At 35.2% G+C, this 19,296-nt stretch overlaps 1 protein-coding gene across 2 annotated transcripts in view; it reads right to left on the bottom strand.

Annotated features, from left to right (window-relative positions):
* The window catches only part of LOC142349585 (uncharacterized), a 117,086-nt gene that overhangs the window by 30,529 nt on the left and 67,261 nt on the right, over positions 1-19,296 (bottom strand). Inside the window, exon 1 of one of the 2 annotated variants that reach the window (XM_075401262.1) lies at positions 14,816-15,471. The exons of the other annotated variant lie outside the window; for it this stretch is intronic. Coding sequence (XP_075257377.1) covers positions 14,816-15,188 — 373 coding nt within the window. The 5' untranslated portion in view covers positions 15,189-15,471. Of the gene's footprint in view, positions 1-14,815; positions 15,472-19,296 lie in introns of those variants that run through there. 2 annotated transcript variants of the gene reach the window in all.

The following is a 19,296-nucleotide window of genomic DNA, read 5'->3' as shown; positions in this document are numbered from 1 at the left end:
TCCTTTTCTTCATCCAATGTCGTGATGACTAATGAACATATAGTCTCTTCAAGAGAGGCAAAAACTTTGTTTAACTTCTTCTGATCATTCACTTTGTAGTCGCTTCAATCATCTGGTTATTTTTTGAGTTTTCGAAATGTTGATTGTTCTCGTAACAAGGTCTGCTGTGTTGTGATGTCTCATACATGTTTCCAATGTGAAAAGTCAATTTTATCCTGTATCTCCGCTACTCGATTACCCCCCCCCCCCCCCCCAACATTTGCTGCTTACAATGGGAACTGTGTATCTACTGCAATACTGTAATTGCGCTTGACCAAAAACTGCATCTTTTGGGGTGCTTGACTATCTGTTCCTTCGACATCACTGCTATGAATGCTTCTTGCATTTCCAATCGGAATATCAAAAGCTGCCTCATCGAATTAACTCAGCCTTTTCCAATCTCAAAAGCCAAATCAGTGGATTAACCTTTCGCTTGTGAACGTAGATAGTCCACTGTACACATCGTGTCTTCAGATGTGTCAGTAAACGTATTAAGGTCAACTTTGTCCCTTGCTGTGTTGAAGCATCTTCTATAGACTCTTCTTTCAGCTACAATTGAAAATTTTCTTTCCACCTTAGAAGTTCTTCTTTTTCACTAGGCTCACTTCATTTTCCCAATGTTGTCCATTCTTAGTCCAGATATTTTTGAAAAAGCGTCTTATGATAACCTTGAACGTAGCAAAAAACCCTATTGGGACAAAACTGCAGATACTAGTGACAGAATTTTTATCTTAGTTATGGGTGTTTGGAGATTTTTGTTGGTACCTCGACACACAAGTTTATAATTAGTAACAGTGCGTTGTAGTCCAAGCACTGACGATTGACCCTCTGTGTAGGGTTCCACTTCCACTTGCTTCTTGTTGCTCATAAATTTCTTCTGGGATTGCTTTGGCAACTGCACCGTTGTTGATTATCCAATTGTTCAATTTGAAACCATGTCGCGAGAGAAAACATTTGAACTGATTGAAGACATCATTTAATTCTTCAGGGGTTTCTACAAACTTGATTAAAATGTCCATTAGAAGTTGTTGTGCATTGCTTTGCTCTGATAGGATACCCCCCTTCGTTGTGTAGTCTCACTCGCTGAAGAGCAAAGCTTGCACACGTGGGAGAGGTCGCCGATCAAATTACGTGATAACGGTTTTCGTTTAATTGATTAAGTTCGTTAGTTCTTGAACAGCTTAGAAACCTCTAGAAACTACTTTCTTGCTTGGAAGCTTGCACTTGATTGTTTCGGTGTTAATTCGGTGTTGGCTGTAAGGGCAAATGGTTCTTCATAAAATATGCAAATTTTTCCCAATTACCCGTTTAAATTATAAAATGCTACAGCTTGCCCAGTAGCTTGCTGTTTAGGCATACTCCTTATTACTTTGGTACAGCATTACAAAGACATTTTACTCTGCCAGGCTTGCTCAAGTTTAGCACTGGATGGTGGGGCAATTAACATTTCTTCCAAAAGATCTTTTACTTTGCTTCTGTTCAATATCTTTACCAATTTCTTTCCAAAATCTGTTTCTATTGACTGTTGATACAAACTCGTCAGTTTTGAGTCCCTTTGGGATCTTCCTTCTAATGATTAATGCTGACCCAAGACTGAGTTGTTGTGAGTTTGGCAGGTTTGGCCCTGTTTCACTTCACAGTTTTCCCACCTAATACCACTCGCCTTTAAACTTCATCGTACAATCGCAAATCTTTTTTGTCTGCAGTTCCTACTTTGACTGACTCACGACGATGATTTTGGAAGAATAGGTTTCTAAGTATCACCCAAATTGGATATGTCTATTGAGTTAAAGGGTGGCTCGATGCCAGCAGCTGAGTAAGATGTTCTAGTCTGCTGCTAGAAGATTTTGGATTCTACCGACCCAATCCGTGACATCTCTCTTCTTTGGGTTCAATATCAAAATGTGATTTGTCTCGAGTGCCAGTTAATTGGGAGCGAACGTCATCATTTCCTAAGTCTGTCCCCCTCTCTTTGCGCTCTAGCACACTCAATTAGTTCAGTTGGCTGTGTTTTGCCTCGCGTGCCTTCATTTGCGTTTCTGGAGCTTTTTTTGTTCAAACAGTTCTTGTTCTAGTGGCAACTTCATTTCGAAATAGGTATCTAATTTCTTCTTCCGTTCTTAAGGCCATTGCTTTACTAAAGATTTCTCCGGAAAGTTTTTTTTGTTTGGACTGCTTGGTGTTACTCCGTTTGTACCACACTTTGAAGATTTAGGTTGTTTTTTTGGATAAATGATGTTACTTTTGAACTCGTTGATTGCTTCAATTGTGCTGTGTTGTTCGGTTTTCGATAGTGATTGCGTGCTTCTCCTTATGTATGCAATTCAATGACTGTCTAATTTCACTTTTCACTCCGTTGCGTGTTTTAGATGACGTTCAACAAAAACTTTTGTGTATGGCGCAAACTTTTATTCAACTCTTGAGTTGCTTAATTTTTTCATTATCTAACAGCTGAGCGCTCTGTTGATAGGAGACCTTTAGTTTGTTGGGTCAATCTGAATCGTAAATTATTTTGTAGTCAAGCATTAGTTTTGTGTGAACTTCCTCCTATAGATCATGAAGTTTTTGTCGTATGAGATTTGTGCCGACTGATACTGAAAGGGTATTGTACAAAGTTTGCTGATAAAAATTAAATTTCTTTCTGCTGTTCGCTTCTGCTTTGCTCATTGTTTTTAAGCAGGGTTTGCACTTCTTTTCAGTTTGTGAATTGCACTTTCGGATTGCCCTCACTGGCTGTTCCCTGTTGATTCGTATGATTTTTGTTATATGTTTACTTTGGCAAACTCTTCATCAACTTGAACAGCAGTTTGCTTTCTACCCTCTATCTGGCCGAATAATTGAAGTGGCGGCTCTCCTATCAAATACAATAAACACTTTAGACCGCCCAGTTCGCCTAAGCTGTTTCAAATCTGTCCAGGTATTACAATATGCAGCTAAATTTTGTGAAATTTTTATGTCCACTATACTGTAGATCACCCTTGGTTTACTCGATACTCAATTAGTTCGGTTAACTAGCCGTTAAGCTTTATGGAATAAAAAATTGCTTTGATTCAAACAATTCAAAATTTCAAGTAATCAATTAGTCTCAAATTAGAGGTTTTTCGATGATATCTCCTTAACAACAAATGCTGGTGAGGCAATATTTCACAGGATTATGGACGCTGGGTAGGCCCAGTTTTTTTATTAAAATAAAGAAAACTTGGTAAACAGCCTTGTTATGGATACTCTTTCTATTTTAACAAATCTTCGTATATGAGCTAAAAAAAGATTGTTGAATTACTCCGGTAGTAATTTAAATTTGATCACACTTGGTACTGAACAACTCTGTAATACAAGTAATCAAACGATAAGAATGTGGTGAAACTGGTTGGAAATAAAAGTAGAACTTTTATTTAAGAACTTCAAAATTACAGCACCAACTGTGCTGGACAGCGCTCAGATTCAACAAGTTCAGCTCATTAAACTTATCTGTGTCAAAATTTCGTTGAATTCAATCGATTATTTATAAGACCTGATAAACAATTGCTAAAACCAAAACGCTCAAACTGGAATTAATTTTCTTATTAGAGTAGATTTTAGCCATCTCAATCATCCACCCGGATAGAGCGTCTCTCTAAAAATTATGTGAATTATATCAAGTTTCGAGTGTTTCGGTGTCTCAGCCACAAGCTTAATTCAAGATAATTCCTATTTTATCTTCGTTCAAATGCCACCATGGGAATGGTGGGAGGTAATATATGCTCAATTCGGCTTTCATATTTGACCAATCCTTATTTTTGTCGGAAAGCTGTGATTGGTATCAAAAGAACACCTCAAGCGTGCAATTAAATATAATTAGAAATATATATTGCAAATATGTATTTAGAAAATTTTCTTATATGAATTTTCACAAACTTCTTTTGTTAAGTATTTATTGCTGTTTGTAGGTTTTTCGTAGTTCTTCTATTTAGAGTCATTAATCAAAGATACAAGTGAATTCCAAAAGATGAGGATATGTTGAAATGTCTATTTTTTAGTTCATGCCTAATGGTTCTTACGATTTTTAAAACTTTTGATTTAAAGAAACGGATAAAATTTCGAGCCTGAAAAAATTGTTGTCGTTTTTGAGTCAACATGTAGCAAATCTCACAATTACAGATCATATTCGCCTTCTAGTGTCACAAACAATAATCTATCTAGCAGTTTTATATTTTATGTTTTTTGACTTTGACTCTAAGAGTTTCTTTATATTAGCCCATAGATCAGACTTTTGATGCTTTTTTGTGAAATCTTGAAACATAAGCAAAAATAACAAGTCGAAACGAACTAATTAGAAGATCAATTGACCATATTTAAAGTTCTCAGCGAATCTTTAATGCTTTTCGTGGCTTCGACACTGTTTTCTAGTTTTTTTGAAATTTTTGTTTTCGCCGTTTTGCTAGTTTTTATTCTCATGATTAATGATTGAAAAAATGGCTAGTTGGATTTTTCTGGAGGTTTCGAAGAAAATTTTATCTAGCATTTGATTGCAACATAGTTTAATGACATTGAAAGTAATGGTTTTCAAAAGTAACAATTTAATTATGAATTTTTCAACCTTTTGATTTTCTTTTGAGTCAACAAGTAAAAATGGTCGATTAAGCAATTTGCATCTTTTTTATCCAGGTATGCAACTGTCTAGAGTAATTTATTTTTCATGTCGATTTTATGACAGATTTTAGAAATCTGCATAAAATTGTTTGTTACTTTTGTATAGGTTTATTCTTCTTACGACTTCAATGCCACTTTCTTCGATTTTTTTTTACTTTTTGCGTGCTGCTTTTGTTTGATTGTTCTCTTTGTAGCCCAACGGCAAATTTAATTTAGTTTAGATCGTATTTCGAGGGGAAGTATATGTGAACATGATTCCTGCCTGCGATTGATTGCTAATGGTTTTTACCACTGGTATCTTTTTTGGCCTGCAGTTCCTACTTTGACTGACTGACAACAATGAGTTTGGAAGCATAGGTTTCAAAGTCCCACAAAATTTGGATAATCTCAGCCGTTCTAACATCTGTGAAGGCAAAATTCCATTTTGTGTCCTTTTTTTCCGTCAGGGGTCTACTGACTACACATCCCGGTTCTGTTAGAAAGGCGAGAAGTTCGCATCGTGTTCTGTCTGGTAGGTAAATGGGCATTGTAATCCATAGGCATCTTGACCAAGCTGGATGACAACTTCCGTCAATTTGAAACTTCTGTTTGGAAGAACACTCAAGTGATCCTCAGCTTTTTGAAGTCATATTTTGTGCTTCCAAATGGGTTTGAGGAGTGCGCTAATGATTTGATTGATTGCAGCTTTGAATGTTGTCCTTTTACCCTGAGAGAATTTTTTTCTGTCTTCAGGTCCTTCATTCCGTGTATGCCAGCTATTTTGTGCGTAACCTCGGTGCCTTGGGCACGTAGCTTAGCTTATACACTTTGATCGATGAATGAATCCGTTGATCCGCTGTTGAGGAAAACGTATGTCATCAGCCTCTTGCCTTAACTCTGTATTGAGAAAGGAGATATCTGAGGATAATTTGTAACTTCGTTTCTCCGGGTTATTGAAAGCCCTTCATGCACAAATTCCTTCCAATGGAGCTTTTTTCAACCGTAATCTGATCAGGCCAGTCTTCAAATCTAGAACCACTAACATGATGTTATCATCAACATAGAACCATCACTTCTTTCTGAGACCCTTAGGTAGTTTGTCTTTTGCCATATACAGTGTCAAGCTTTATTGCAGACAAAAAAAATGTCTATACTTCTAGAGCACGTTTACAATGTGAAAAATAATAACCGAGAGCTGTTCCGACCTGATGAGCCGTGAAACATAACTTAGTTTGCCCTATAGAGACTCTTCAGCTGTGCATCAGTGATCACATGAGGCCTTCTAAATTTCCTCTTTAGAATGTTCCAAGAAGCACCACAGAAATGTCATGTAGACGCCAATCCTGACATTGATGATTTTGTCATGCCTGTCGGCAAAGTCTTCAGAGGACTCATTTTTTCTGACATAGGCATCTTGACCAGGCTGAATGCCAACTTCCGTTGAAGCTTCTGTTTGAAACAACACTCAAGTGATCCTCAGATTTTTGAAGTCATAATTTGTGCTTCCCAATGAGTTTGAGGAGTGCGCTATTGATTTGATTGAATACACCTTTGAGTGTTGTCCCTTTAATTTGCGAGGAATTTTTTCTGTCATCAGGTCCTTCGTTCCGTGTATGCAGGCTATTTTGAGCGTAATCTTGGTGCCTTGGGCTCGCAACTTCGCTTACAGATTTTGATCGATGAATGAATCCGCTGATCAACTGTCGGGGAAAACGTATGTCATCAGCCCCTTGCCTTAACTCTCGTATGACACAGGAGCTATCTGAAGAAATCTCTTAACTTTTTGTCTACTGGTTATTGCTGCCGCGCTTACTATGACTGTCTAAGTGCATTCCTGCTCTGGTTTACTGATTGTAGCAATCAATATTGCTTCTTGGTACATCATTTACACCGTAGGCATTGATTGACTGTTTTTTGCTGCGTATCGTGAGAAGGGTCTATGTCTATAGAGTTAAAGGGTGGCTCGATGCAATCAGCTGAGTAATCTGCTGTTAGGAGATTGAGGATTCTATCAACCCAATCCTTGACATCTGTCTTCTTTGGGTCCAATATGAATTGTGATTTGTCTGGAGCGCTAGTTAATTGGGAGTGAACGTCATCATTTCCTTAGGTTTTGCTCTTCTCTTTGCGTTTCTGGCCTGGATTTCAATGTTCAAACAGTTCCTGTTCTAGTGGCAACTTGATTTCGAATTAGCTATCTTATTTTTCTTTCCGTTTTTTTGCCTTTGCTTCACTGAAGACGTTTCTTGACTGCTTGCTGTTGCAGCTTTTGGTACCACAGTTTGAACAAATAGGTTGTTTGTTGGACAAATGCTGTTACATTCGCATTCTTTGACTGCTTGAATTGTGCTGTGATGTTCAGCCTTCAATAGTGAACGCGTGCTTTTGCTTATACATGCAAGCCAATGAATGTCTAATCTCTCTTTGCACTCCGTAGCGTGTTTTAGATGAATAAAAACTCCTGTGCAAGGCGCACATATTTTTCAACGCTGGAGACAATTAATTTTTTTTCTAGAAGCTGAGCAATCTGTTGGTAGAAGACCTTTAGTTTGTTGGGTCAATCTTAATCGTTGTTTACTTTGTAGTCAAGCATTAGTTTTCTGTCAAATTTCTCCCATAGATCTTGACGTTTTTTGTCTGATGATATTTGTGCCGACTGATAACAAAATGGTATTGTACAAAGTTCGCTGATTAAACTTAAATTGCTTTCTGCTGTTCGCTTTTGCTTCGCTCATTATTTTTGAGCAGGGTTCGCACTTTTTTCCTTTTGTGAACTGGACTTTAGATTCTCCTCACTGGCCTTCACTGTTGATTCGTTTGATTCTTGTTAGTTGTTGATTTTGGCAGCCTCTTCATCAGAATGAAGAAAAAAGTTTGTTTTCCACTGTCTGGCTGGTCGACCGATTGAAGTGGCGGCTCTCCTATCAAGGACAATGAAAACTTTAGACCGCCCAGTTCGCTTAAGCTGTTTCAAATCTGTCCGGGTATTACAATCTGCAGCTATATCTTTTGAAATTTTTATGTCCACTATACTGTAGATCACCTTTGGTTTACTTGATACTCAATTAGTTCGAGTAACTGGCCGTTAAGCTTTGTGGAATAAAAAATTGCTTTGATTCAAACAACTCAAAATTTCAAGTAATCAATTAGTCTCAAATTAGATGTTTTTCGATGATATCTCCTTAATAGCAAATGCTGGTGAGGCAATATTTCACAGGTTTATGGACGCTAGGTAAGCCCAGTTTTTTATTAGAATAAAGGAAACTTGGTAAACAGCCTTGTTATGGATATTTTTTCTATAATAACAAATGTTCGTATATTAGCTAAAACATGAATGTTGAATTACTCAGTTAGTAATTTAAATTTGATCAAACTTAGTAGTGGACAACTCTGTAATACAAGTAATCAAACGATAAAGTAAATGAACGGTATTGTTTAATGATCTTCGAGAAATAACATAACAGTTTTTACCACAGATTTGTAAATTCTGAGTCAAATTAACAAACAAATTTTGTTTCTCTTTTGACCTCAATACCATCAAAACCCTATCTTTGCTAGGCTTCATTAAAGCAAGTAAAAGAAGCTGACTTTATGCTCTGCACGTAGTGTCTCTTACTTAGGAACATGGTTCCTCTGGGGGAAAGATTGAGAATATCAAATTTAAATCTTTTTTAGCTTCGCTTACACACTTTGATCGATGAATAAATCCGTTGATCAACTGTCGGGGAAAACGTATGTCATCAGCCCGTTGAATTAACTCTGTTATCTATTATGAGACAGAAGCTATCTGAGGAAAACTCGTAACTCTTTTTCTCCTAATTATTGTGACTGCGCTTACTCTAACTGCGTAAAGGCATTCCTGCTTTGGTTTACTGATTGCAGCAATCAATATTGCTTCTTCGTACATCATTTACACCGTACGCATTGATTGACTTTTTTTCACTGCGTATCTTGAGAAGGGTCTATGTCTATAGAGTTAAAGGGTGGCTCGATGCAATCAGCTGAGTAATATGCTGTTAGAAGATTGTGGATTCTATCGACCCAATCCGTGATATCTCTCTTCTTTGGGTTCAACATGAATTGTGATTTGTGTCGAGTGCTATTTAATTGGGAGCGAACATCATCAATTCGTTAGGTTTTTCTCTTCTCTTTGCGTTTCTGGCCTGGATTTCAACGTTCAAACAAATCCTGTTCTAGTGGCAACTTGATTTCAAATTAAGTATCCAATTTCTCTTTCCGTTCTTTTCGCCTTTGCTTCACTGAAGACGTTTCTTGAACGTTTTCTTTGTCTTGACTGCTTGCTGTTGCAGCTTTTTGTACAACAGTTTGAACAAATAGGTTGTTTGTTGGATAAATGCTGTTACATTTGCACTCTTTGACTGCTTGAATTGTGCTGTGATGTTCAGCCTTCAATAGTGAATGCGTGCTTTTGCTTATACATGCAAGCCAATGAATGTCTAATCTCTCTTTGCACTCTGTAGCGTGTTTTAGATGAACAAAAACTCCTGTGCAAGGCGCACGCTTTTTTCAACGCTGGAGAAGCTTAATTTTTTTCTAGAAGCTGAGCAATCTGTTGGTAGAAGACCTTTAGTTTGTTGGGTCAATCTTAATCGTTGTTTACTTTGTAGTCAAGCATTAGTTTTCTGTCAAATTTCTCCCATAGATCTTGACGTTTCTTGCCTGATGATATTTGTGCCGACTGACAACAAAATGGTATTGTACAAAGTTCTCTGATTAAACTTAAATTGCTTTCTGCTGTTCGCTTTTGCTTCGCTCATTATTTTTGAGCAGGGTTCGCACTTTTTTCCTTTTGTGAACTGGACTTTAGATTCTCCTAACTGGCCTTCACTGTTGATTCGTTTGGTTCTTGTTAGTTGTTGATTTTGGCAGCCTCTTCATCAGATTGAAGAAAAAAGTTTGTTTTCCACTGTCTGGCTGGTCGACCGATTGAAGTGGCGGCTCTCCTATCAAGGACAATGAACACTTTAGACCGCCCAGTTCGCTTAAGCTGTTTCAAATCTGTCCGGGTATTACAATCTGCAGCTATATCTTTTGAAATTTTTATGTCCACTATACTGTAGATCACCTTTGGTTTACTTGATACTCAATTAGTTCGAGTAACTAGCCGTTAAGCTTTGTGGAATAAAAAATTGCTTTGATTCAAACAACTCAAAATTTCAAGTAAACAATTAGTCTCAAATTAGACGTTTTTCGATGATATATCCTTAATAGCAAATGCTGGTGAAGCAATATTTCACAGGTTTATGGACGCTAGGTAAGCCCAGTTTTTTATTAGAATAAAGGAAACTTGGTAAACAGCCTTGTTATGGATAATTTTTCTATAATAACAAAACTTCGTATATTAGCTAAAACATGAATGTTGAATTACTCAGTTAGTAATTTAAATTTGATCAAACTTGGTACTGAACGACTCGGTAATACAAGTAATCAAACAATGAAGTCGAGGGATTCTATCGACCCAATCCGTGACATCTCTCTTCTTTTGGTTCAATATGAATTGTGATTTGTGTCGAGTGCTATTTAATTGGGAGCGAACATCATCAATTCGTTAGGTTTTTCTCTTCTCTTCGCGTTTCTGGCCTGGATTTCAATGTTCAAACAAATCCTGTTCTAGTGGCAACTTGATTTCAAATTAAGTATCCAATTTCTCTTTCCGTTCTTTTCTCCTTTGCTTCACTGAAGACGTTTCTGGAACGTTTTCTTTGTCTTGACTGCTTGCTGTTGCAGCTTTTTGTACAACAGTTTGAACAAATAGGTTGTTTGTTGGATAAATGCTGTTACATTTGCACTCTTTGACTGCTTGAATTCTGCTGTGATGTTCAGCCTTCAAAAGTGAATGCGTGCTTTTGCTTATACATGCAAGCCAATGAATGTCTAATCTCTCTTTGCACTCTGTAGCGTGCTTTAGATGAACAAAAACTCCTGTGCAAGGCGCACGCATTTTTTCAACGCTGGAGATGCTTAATTTCTTTCTAGAAGCTGAGCAATCTGTTGGTAGAAGACCTTTAGTTTGTTGGGTCAATCTTAATCGTTGTTTATTTTGTAGTCAAGCATTAGTTTTCTGTCAAATTTCTCCCATAGATCTTGACGTTTCTTGTCTGATAATATTTGTGCCGACTGATAACAAAATGGTATTGTACAAAATTCGCTGATTAAACTTAAATTGCTTTCTGCTGTTCGCTTTTGCTTCGATCATTATTTTTGGGCAGGGTTCGCATTTCTTTTCCTTTTGTGAACTGCACTTTTAGATTCTCCTCACTGGCCTTCACTGTTGATTCGTTTGATTCTTGTTAGTTGTTGATTTTTGCAACCTCTTCATCAGATTGAAAAAAAAATTGCTTTCCACTGTCTGTCTGGCCGACCGATTGAAGTGGCGGCTCTCCTATCAAGGACAATGAAAACTTTAGACCGCCCAGTTCGCTTAAGCTGTTTCAAATCTGACCGGGTATTACAATCTGCAGCTATATCTTGTAAAATGTTTATGTCCATTATACTCTAGATGATCTTTGGTTTACTCGATACTCAATTAGTTCGGGTAACTAGCCGTTAAGCTCTGAGGAATAAAAAATTGCTTTGATTCAAACAACTCAAAAGTTCAAGTAATCAATTAGTCTCAAATTAGAGGTTTTTCGATGATATCTCCCGAATAACAAATGCTGGTGAGGCAATATTTCACAGGGTTATGGACGCTAGGTAAGCCCAGTTTTTCATTAGAAAAAAGGAAACTTGGTAAACAGCCTTGTTATGGATAATTTTTCTATAATAACAAATCTTCGTATATTAGCTAAAACATGAATGTTGAATTACTCCGTTAGTAATTTAAATTTGATCAAACTTGGTACTGAACGACTCGGTAATTTAAGTAATCAAACGATGAAGTAAATGAACGGTATTGTTTAATGATCTTCGAGAAATAACATAACAGTTTTTATCTCAGATTTGAAAATTCTGAGTCATATTAACAAACAATTTTTTTCTCTTTTGACCTCAATACCCACAAAATCTTTTCTTTGCTAGGCTTCAAGAAAGCAAGTAAGAGAAGCTGAATTTATGCCCTTAAAGAGCATAAAAAAGACTTAACTTTGATATTCTCAATCTTTCCCTCTGAGGAACCATGTTCCTAAGTTAGAGACACTGTGTGCAGAGTGTCTCTTACTTAGGAACATGGTTCCTCAGAGGGAAAGATTGAGAATATCAAAGTTAAGTCTTTTTTAATGAGCCAAAGATAATTAAGCTGCAGAATCATTCAGATATTCAACAGAAAAAAAAACACAATAACAAATAATTTACAGCTCAAAACTTTGTATGTTGATCATAAAGTGTATATCAAATTAGTAAGTCAAAATTGCCCAAGTTCAACTGATTTTTGGTAGCTTTTCAGCTCCTTTTATGCTCCAAGTTGTTTTTGCTGCCCTTTTATGCTGCCACTTCCTAGTATTGGTTTTCTTGACTTTGAGTTGGAACTTGAGTAGTTGGAGCTTTAGTGTCTGTTTCACTTCACGTATGACGATCACGTACTTTTAATAGTTACTACATATACACGTTTACCAACGAAAACAAATCAATTTGGTTTCGATAGAGTGCTGTATTAAATTTTGCTTGTCAAACTTTTCTAACTTCAGTGCTCATTTTTGCCCTGAGTTGAGTTGTTTAGTAGTTATGCACAGCCACCACGAATAAAATGCAGTCCAAAATCCTTTACAACTGTAGTGAAAATGGTTGGAAATAATAGTAGAACTCTTATTCAAGAACTTCAGAAATAAAGCACCAACTGTGTTGGACAGCGCTCAGATTCAACAAGTTAGGCTCATTCAGCTTATCTGTGTCATAAGTTCGTTGAATTTAACAGATTATTTATAAGAGCGGATAAAAGTTTGTTAAAACCATAACGCTCAAACTGGAATTGTTTTTCCTATATTAGGGCAGATTTCAGCCATCTTAATCATCCATCCGGATAGAGCGTCTCTCTAAAAATTATGTGAATTATATCAATTTTCGAGTGTTTCGGTGTCTCAGCCACAAGCTTAATTCAAGATAATTCCTGTTTTATCTTTGTTCAAATCCCACCATGAGAATGGTGGGAGGTAATATATGCTCAACTCGGTTTTCAATTTCAGTCATATTTTACATAGCGTTATTTTCGTCAATTTTTACCAATCAAGTTCTGATAATTATCAGAAAACAGCACCTCATGCGTTAAAGTAAATATAATTAGAATATATTTTGCAAATATGTAATTATAAAAACTTCTTATATGAAATTTCACAAATTTCTTCTGTTAAGTAGTTATCGCGGTGCGGAGGTTTTCCGTAGTCCTGGTACTTAGAGCCATTAAAAAATGGTACAATTGAATTCCGAAAGACAAAAATATGTGGACCTTTCTATTAATTTTAGTTGATGCCTAATGGTTCTGACGACTTTTAATGTTTTTGATTTAAACAAATTCTATAGACTTTTGAGCCTGAACCATTTTGTGTCTTTCTTCAGTCAATTTGTAGCACAATCTCACTAATTGTTGGTCAAATTTTTCTTCTAGTGACACAAAGAGTAATTAATCTGTCTAGTGGTTTTATGTTGAAACTATTGGTTCTATGAGTTTGACTCCAACAAGTAGCCCATAGATCGCGTTTTCGATGCTTTTTTGTAATATCTTGGAACATATGCAAAGAAATGACAAGTCGAAGGGAATTAATAAGAATATCATTTGACCATATTTAGAGTTCTCAGTGAATCTTTAATGCTTTTCCTGGCTTCGACACTGTTTTCTAGCTTTTTAAAAATCTTTGTTTTCGCCTGTATTGGTAGTCTCATGACTTATGATTAGAAATTTGGCTAGTTGGATTTTTCTGCGGGTTTCGGAGAAACGTTTTACTGCCTGCGCATGATTGCAGCTCAGTTTTTTGAAATTGAAAGCATTGGTTTTCAAAAGTAGCAGTTTAACTGTGAATTTTTCAACCTTTTGATTTTCTGTTAGTCAACAAGTAAAAAAAGGTCCATTAATCCAAGTTGCAATTTTTATTTCTTTAGATCCAGATATTCATCTGTCTGGAGTTATTAATTTTGCATGTTGGTTTTGTGACAGAATGAGAAATCTGCGTAAAATTGTTTGTTAATTTTGAATAAGGTTATTCTTTTTATAGCTTCAACGCCATTTTCATCAAATTTTTTTTTGACTTTTTGCGTGCTGCCTTTTTTTGATTGTTCTCTTTGTAGCCCAATGACAAATTTAATTTAGTAGTAGGTCGTATTGTGAGGGGAGGTATGTGTGAACATACTTCTTGCCTTCAATTGATTGCCAATGGTTTCATTGACTTTGAATTTACTTGTTTTTAAATGTATCAGTGTGTTTTTTATTTGCTGTCCCCTTTTGCTCTATTTTTTGTCAATTGGTGAATTTAAATCATCATTTAAAGTCTTAGCCGCCCTTCTAGGGATAGAAAATTAATCTTTCCTGCGGATCTATGTTTTATCTTGTGTTTTTGACTTCAGCGATACAACTTTTCATAGAAATTGCTGAGAACTAGTATTACCAAAGTATAAAGGAAAACTCATGCAACATTTTGTTATCCTCTCAACTAATCCACTGTTTTTTGTCGGCTTCAAAACTGTTTTTTCATCAACTGTTTATGGATTTTTGAAATTGGCCTACATATATTTTTTGTAGTCATATAGCTTAGTCTCTCTAATTGCATATTCCTTGGGCTTCCTATGGAGCTATGCGGGTTTTCTTTAGAGCTTAGGTGTGTTTGGAATTTAAAACTAATTGTTGTCTTGAGTTTTGTATTTATTTAATTTGACTAAATTCAGTTGATTTTTCTTAACCTTGCCGATATTCTGTTCTTTTTTGGTGACCTGTTACTCAATCTGTTATAGAACAGATCCAATCAATCTGCATTTAATTGACCCACAAGTTTATTTTTCGGTTTAGATTTTATTCAATGATATTTTAACTAAAAATGTTTTTCTAAAAAAAAGATATTGAGTTTTGGCCTAATGTTTTTTGTGGTGGCTTTATTTTGCAGTTTTTCTCGTCTTTCTTTAACATGTAACAGCAAGATCTTGGCAAGATGTAACATATTTGTAATATATTTCTTTTCATGCTGTATCATGTTTCGGTTCACTGAGCTATTATTTGATATATCAGTACCTCGCATGATCCCTATATGAAAGAGATTCTGTTTGAATTGATGGCAGCTCATCTTGGAAACATCAACTATCACTCGACACAATTCCCTCACAGGTTCAACTGCTGAAGAAACAAATGAGCTCCAATCCTTCGAGTTGTCCAATCCCACACCACAGAAACTACTTCCCTCACAGTAGAGTCCAATCGACCAATCGAAACGTTCAATTTTCATCTCACATTCTGATTGGCTGGCTCCTGTGTGGTAGAGTTTAACTGCATTGTGAATGGGTGACTTGGGCACCATAAATTCACAAATCTGTAACGTGTCTTTACAGGAATTGCAAATAAATAATTCGATGAAAAGTGATGTTAAAATCAATTTCAAGATTTTCATAATCAGGCGCTGATTTAAAGCGAACTATAAAACAGCAGCAGGTTTCTGAAAGTATTGAGCTGTGTGTTATTTTTAAGAGGCCGATGCGTCGCATTAAAGCTACCTAGTAAAACAATTCAGTTTAATATAGAGGTTAATTCGGGATGTTTAGACTTTTAATGAACCCAATGAGCTCGGTAGTCTCTCTTTATCCTTCAATGTCTGATCATCATACTTAACAAGAAGAAAGAGAGCTTTATGAAGGCAGCTGATATCTCTTAAATTGAGTCTGAGTTTTGTTAAATTGATCTTGCAATGGCCCCTGAAGAGCAGTCTTGAGTGATTCACGGCGAAAGTCTTCCTGATGCACAAATAAATACTTGGAGGACTTTTCTGATGCCGTTTTTCTTCCGATATCTACATTGAATTCTTAGATTAATTTTTTCATAAAAACTTACAATTCTTGATAGCAATTTGATAGCAATTGATGGGCGTTGGAATTCTTCGAAACTATGTTTTTGGTTTAGCAAAATATTTGACAAAAACTTGAGAAAAATTGCTCATATCTGGTTGTGTTTTTCCAAAGGAAAGTTTTGAGGCATATCAATGATATAGCAACTGAAAGCAAAAAACACCATTGATTTGCTGTTGAGATTCTAAAATCATTCCAAAAGCATATGAAAGCTATAATTCTAATTAACCAACCAAATTGCGTCTCCAATAACATTAGGCTGCGTTTTCATCATTCAAAAGTCTTATATAAAACAGTCCTCAAATTTTAAAAAGTAGAATCAAGATGGCTATAAGTCTCAACGGCAAAATCGCTGCTTTGCTATCATTAAAAAAGGTCTTACAAAGATTATAATGATTTGGCAAAGTATACTATATTGTGCGAGTCAAATAACACAGTAAAGCAAGATGCAGCGAAATTGCGATTTGCAAAAGCGATTTGCAAAAGATTTAGAAGTTTTGGAGCCGTCATAGATGACAAGAGAGCATTAGCAGCTTCGGAGCTCATAGAAAAAACTGTTACAACAGAGTTCAATTATATGAAGTTTCCGATTGAATACCAAATTTTCACACCTACATAATTTTTGCACAATTTAAAACCATTTTTTATCTAACTCTGAAATTTTTGTCCGACAACTTAATGTTTGTAAAAAGGCTAAATTAATATTTGGCATTAAAATAATGCTCTAACTGTCTGAGGACTTCTTTATTATTTTAATTGCATCATTGCAAAAACTCCTGTCCAAGAGACAAGATATCGTCATCAGAAAAGGAAAATAAACTCAACCAGTCAAAACAACGACGAGTGTTCGCTGTTTTTTTAAATCTCCGACTCACTTTGGTGGGGGGGGGGGGAGAAACTAAATACTCAAATGGGTTTTTTGTTCAGTCAATTTTCGCCGATCGATATATTCATCGTAGAGAGCTGTGAGTGGTATCATTAGAAAGCCCGTCCAAGGTAGAATATGGAATTAAAAAGATTTTTGTTCGTTTTTGCGTTTTCAGTGAGGTATGGAGGTTTGAAATTTTGTGACTAGCACACGGGTTTCAAGATTTTTTGCCTATTTCCAGAATTCTCCGGAATTTTTGCACATTTTCCGGAATTTTCGCCCATAATTTTGTCAGTTTCGTTACATTATGTTAAATAAAATAAAATTAATTAAGAAGGTGTTGTTGGTTTCTTTTTCAGAGATAAAAGAATGTTGATGGAAATTTTCATATATTATTTTGGCTTTTATTTTTGCTACACACTTCATAAAATCAGCCTTTTTTCATCGAAAAATGAAAGAAATAAGCAAATTTAGTCAAATTTGCTGAAGTTTGCCGAAAATTAACACCTAAGATTGCTTACACAATTTGCTTCGCCTCATGAGAGGGCTAAATTACTTTTCCGTTTTCTTTGAGAGGTTTCTTGATATGATACTTTGCAGGTTTTTAGCTAATATAACTCAAAAATTACACAATTAGCATCATTTTTTTCAGATAATTGATATTTTTTCAAATCGTCTATATCAATTATACTGGGAACCACTGAATGTTCTCAATGAAAGAAGAGTAATAGCAGGTCCAATTTTGACCAGATCAGTGTGTTCTAAAATCCAAAAACAATCCGGATTGATATCAGTGGTTATCTTTTACTCAAAAAAATTATTGCCTTTTTCAAATGCTTTTTGCAGAACACAACACTTAACATCAAAACTCACTATGAATGGGCTCAATTGGCTTCAAAAATAATTGCGCGGGAAATTTTTTTACTTTTTTATTCGAAAGCTTATTATCGTTTAGACTTTTAAAAATCATTTGTTTTTTTAACAAACAATGGACTAAAGAGCTTTCTCTTTTATATTTAGCCCTAATTTTTGTAAAATTGTATTTTAGTTTCAGTACAGTGAGAATGAATTTTTAATTTAAATAAACTTTGATCTCTATTTCGGCGTTGCGCTTCAATAAATTGTTTACTGGCTTCGATACAAATATTTTCGCAAAAAATTTGACTTTTGAAAATTTGCCCATTATTCAGTTTTTTTTCTGGTTTTGTCACTTTATCAGATTGTTGACAGGTCATTTACCACTTCATTTGTTTTCAAAAGTGAGACCTATTTGAAAATATAATTTTATAAGGAATGGATTATAGTCTTAATCGCTTTTTGTTGTAGTCACTAGAGAAATTCTGAATAAAAAAGCTGCAATGGTTTGTTCTGGAAGAACATATGAGCATACTTACTTACTTTAGTTTTCAGCTGATGGTTTTCATGACCTTAAAGTTAATTTTTTCAAGAACTATACAGGAATTTTTTTAACATTTCTTCTTCTGTTCTTTTTGTCTATTTGTTACCTAATCCCATTAATCACGGGTCTTATATCAGGTTTTAGCGTCAAAATGAGTTATTTTTTTGTGAACTGATTATGGTTTTAATAGCTTCGACAACGGTTTTTCCAAAAGAGAGATTAATTTTTTTGGTTCTTTTTTCAAACATATGACAAATTTGTGGCAAGTGGCAAGTTTCAAAGGCTTCTGTTGCTGGAATAAACAAATATATTTAATTAGTTCAATTTGAAGCTGATTAGTTTTCATGACTTTGAAAATAATTGTTTTCAAGAAAAAATTTTTCTGCTTTGCTTCTTTTCTTTGTTTTTTGTTTTTTGTTTTTTTTGTCAACCAGTCTTTTTAATTACCAGTCAGATATCACGTTGTTGTCATGTAAAAAAGCGCAAGTAAATAAAAATCATTTTGAAGTCAATTTAGTGTTTTAACTGCTTCGACGCTTGTTTTTTGCCGTAAAAATTAAATTATATTTCACTTTTTATCTGTGTTTGAGGTCCTTTTTGTAAACGTAAGAAATATTTTAAATATTGACAGTACTCAGGGAAATAATTTGATCCTGTTCATAATTTTGGATTCATAGCTAATGGCTCTCCTGACATTTAAATTAATTTTTTCCGAAAAATACAACAGTTGTTTTTAACTGCGCTCTGCTATTGTCTTCTTCTTAGTCTCATTAATGAGTGAAAAAAACTGACAATCAAAGATTTCTTATTCTTAGGGCAAAGATTATGGTCATAACAGCTGCGACGCCGCTTTCTTGGAAAATCTTTTGAGTTTTTGTTTCGTTTTGTAGCCGTATGAAAAAATCTTAATAATGACCGGTCCCAATGTCTTCATCGAATCGAATGGCGTTAAAAATGCTCGTATTAAAAACGGAATTCATGATTTCAGTTCATTTCTAATGGGTTTCCTGTTTCCTTACTTTTGAATCAATTGCTCTCAAAAATTATGAGCATATATTTTAAGTTATCCGCTTTTATGGTCTTTTGTCTTTCTGTTGCCGCGTCTCATTAAGGACTGGTTCCATGTCTTCTCTAGTGCTGAACAATGAACTAGTTATTTTTTAGTTCAAATTTTATCTGCTATTTAGTTGTTGCTACCAAGTTTTTCTACAAATAGAAATCGGGTTTTGGATGTTAATAATGTTTGTTGTTGTTGTTATTTGATTTCGTTGTTTGTCTAGTCTCGTATTCTTAATAATGGCAATTCACCACGGTCCTATTAAGGGGTGTTTTTTATTTTTAAAAAAATCCATTGAGTGATTTGAGTTGTACGGAAATATTTTTTTCATAC

This window comes from Convolutriloba macropyga, chromosome 1 (assembly GCF_964194025.1).
Source record: "Convolutriloba macropyga chromosome 1, txConMacr16.3, whole genome shotgun sequence".
NCBI lineage: Eukaryota > Metazoa > Xenacoelomorpha > Acoela > Convolutidae > Convolutriloba > Convolutriloba macropyga.
This window is presented reverse-complemented; position numbering and strand designations above follow the sequence as displayed.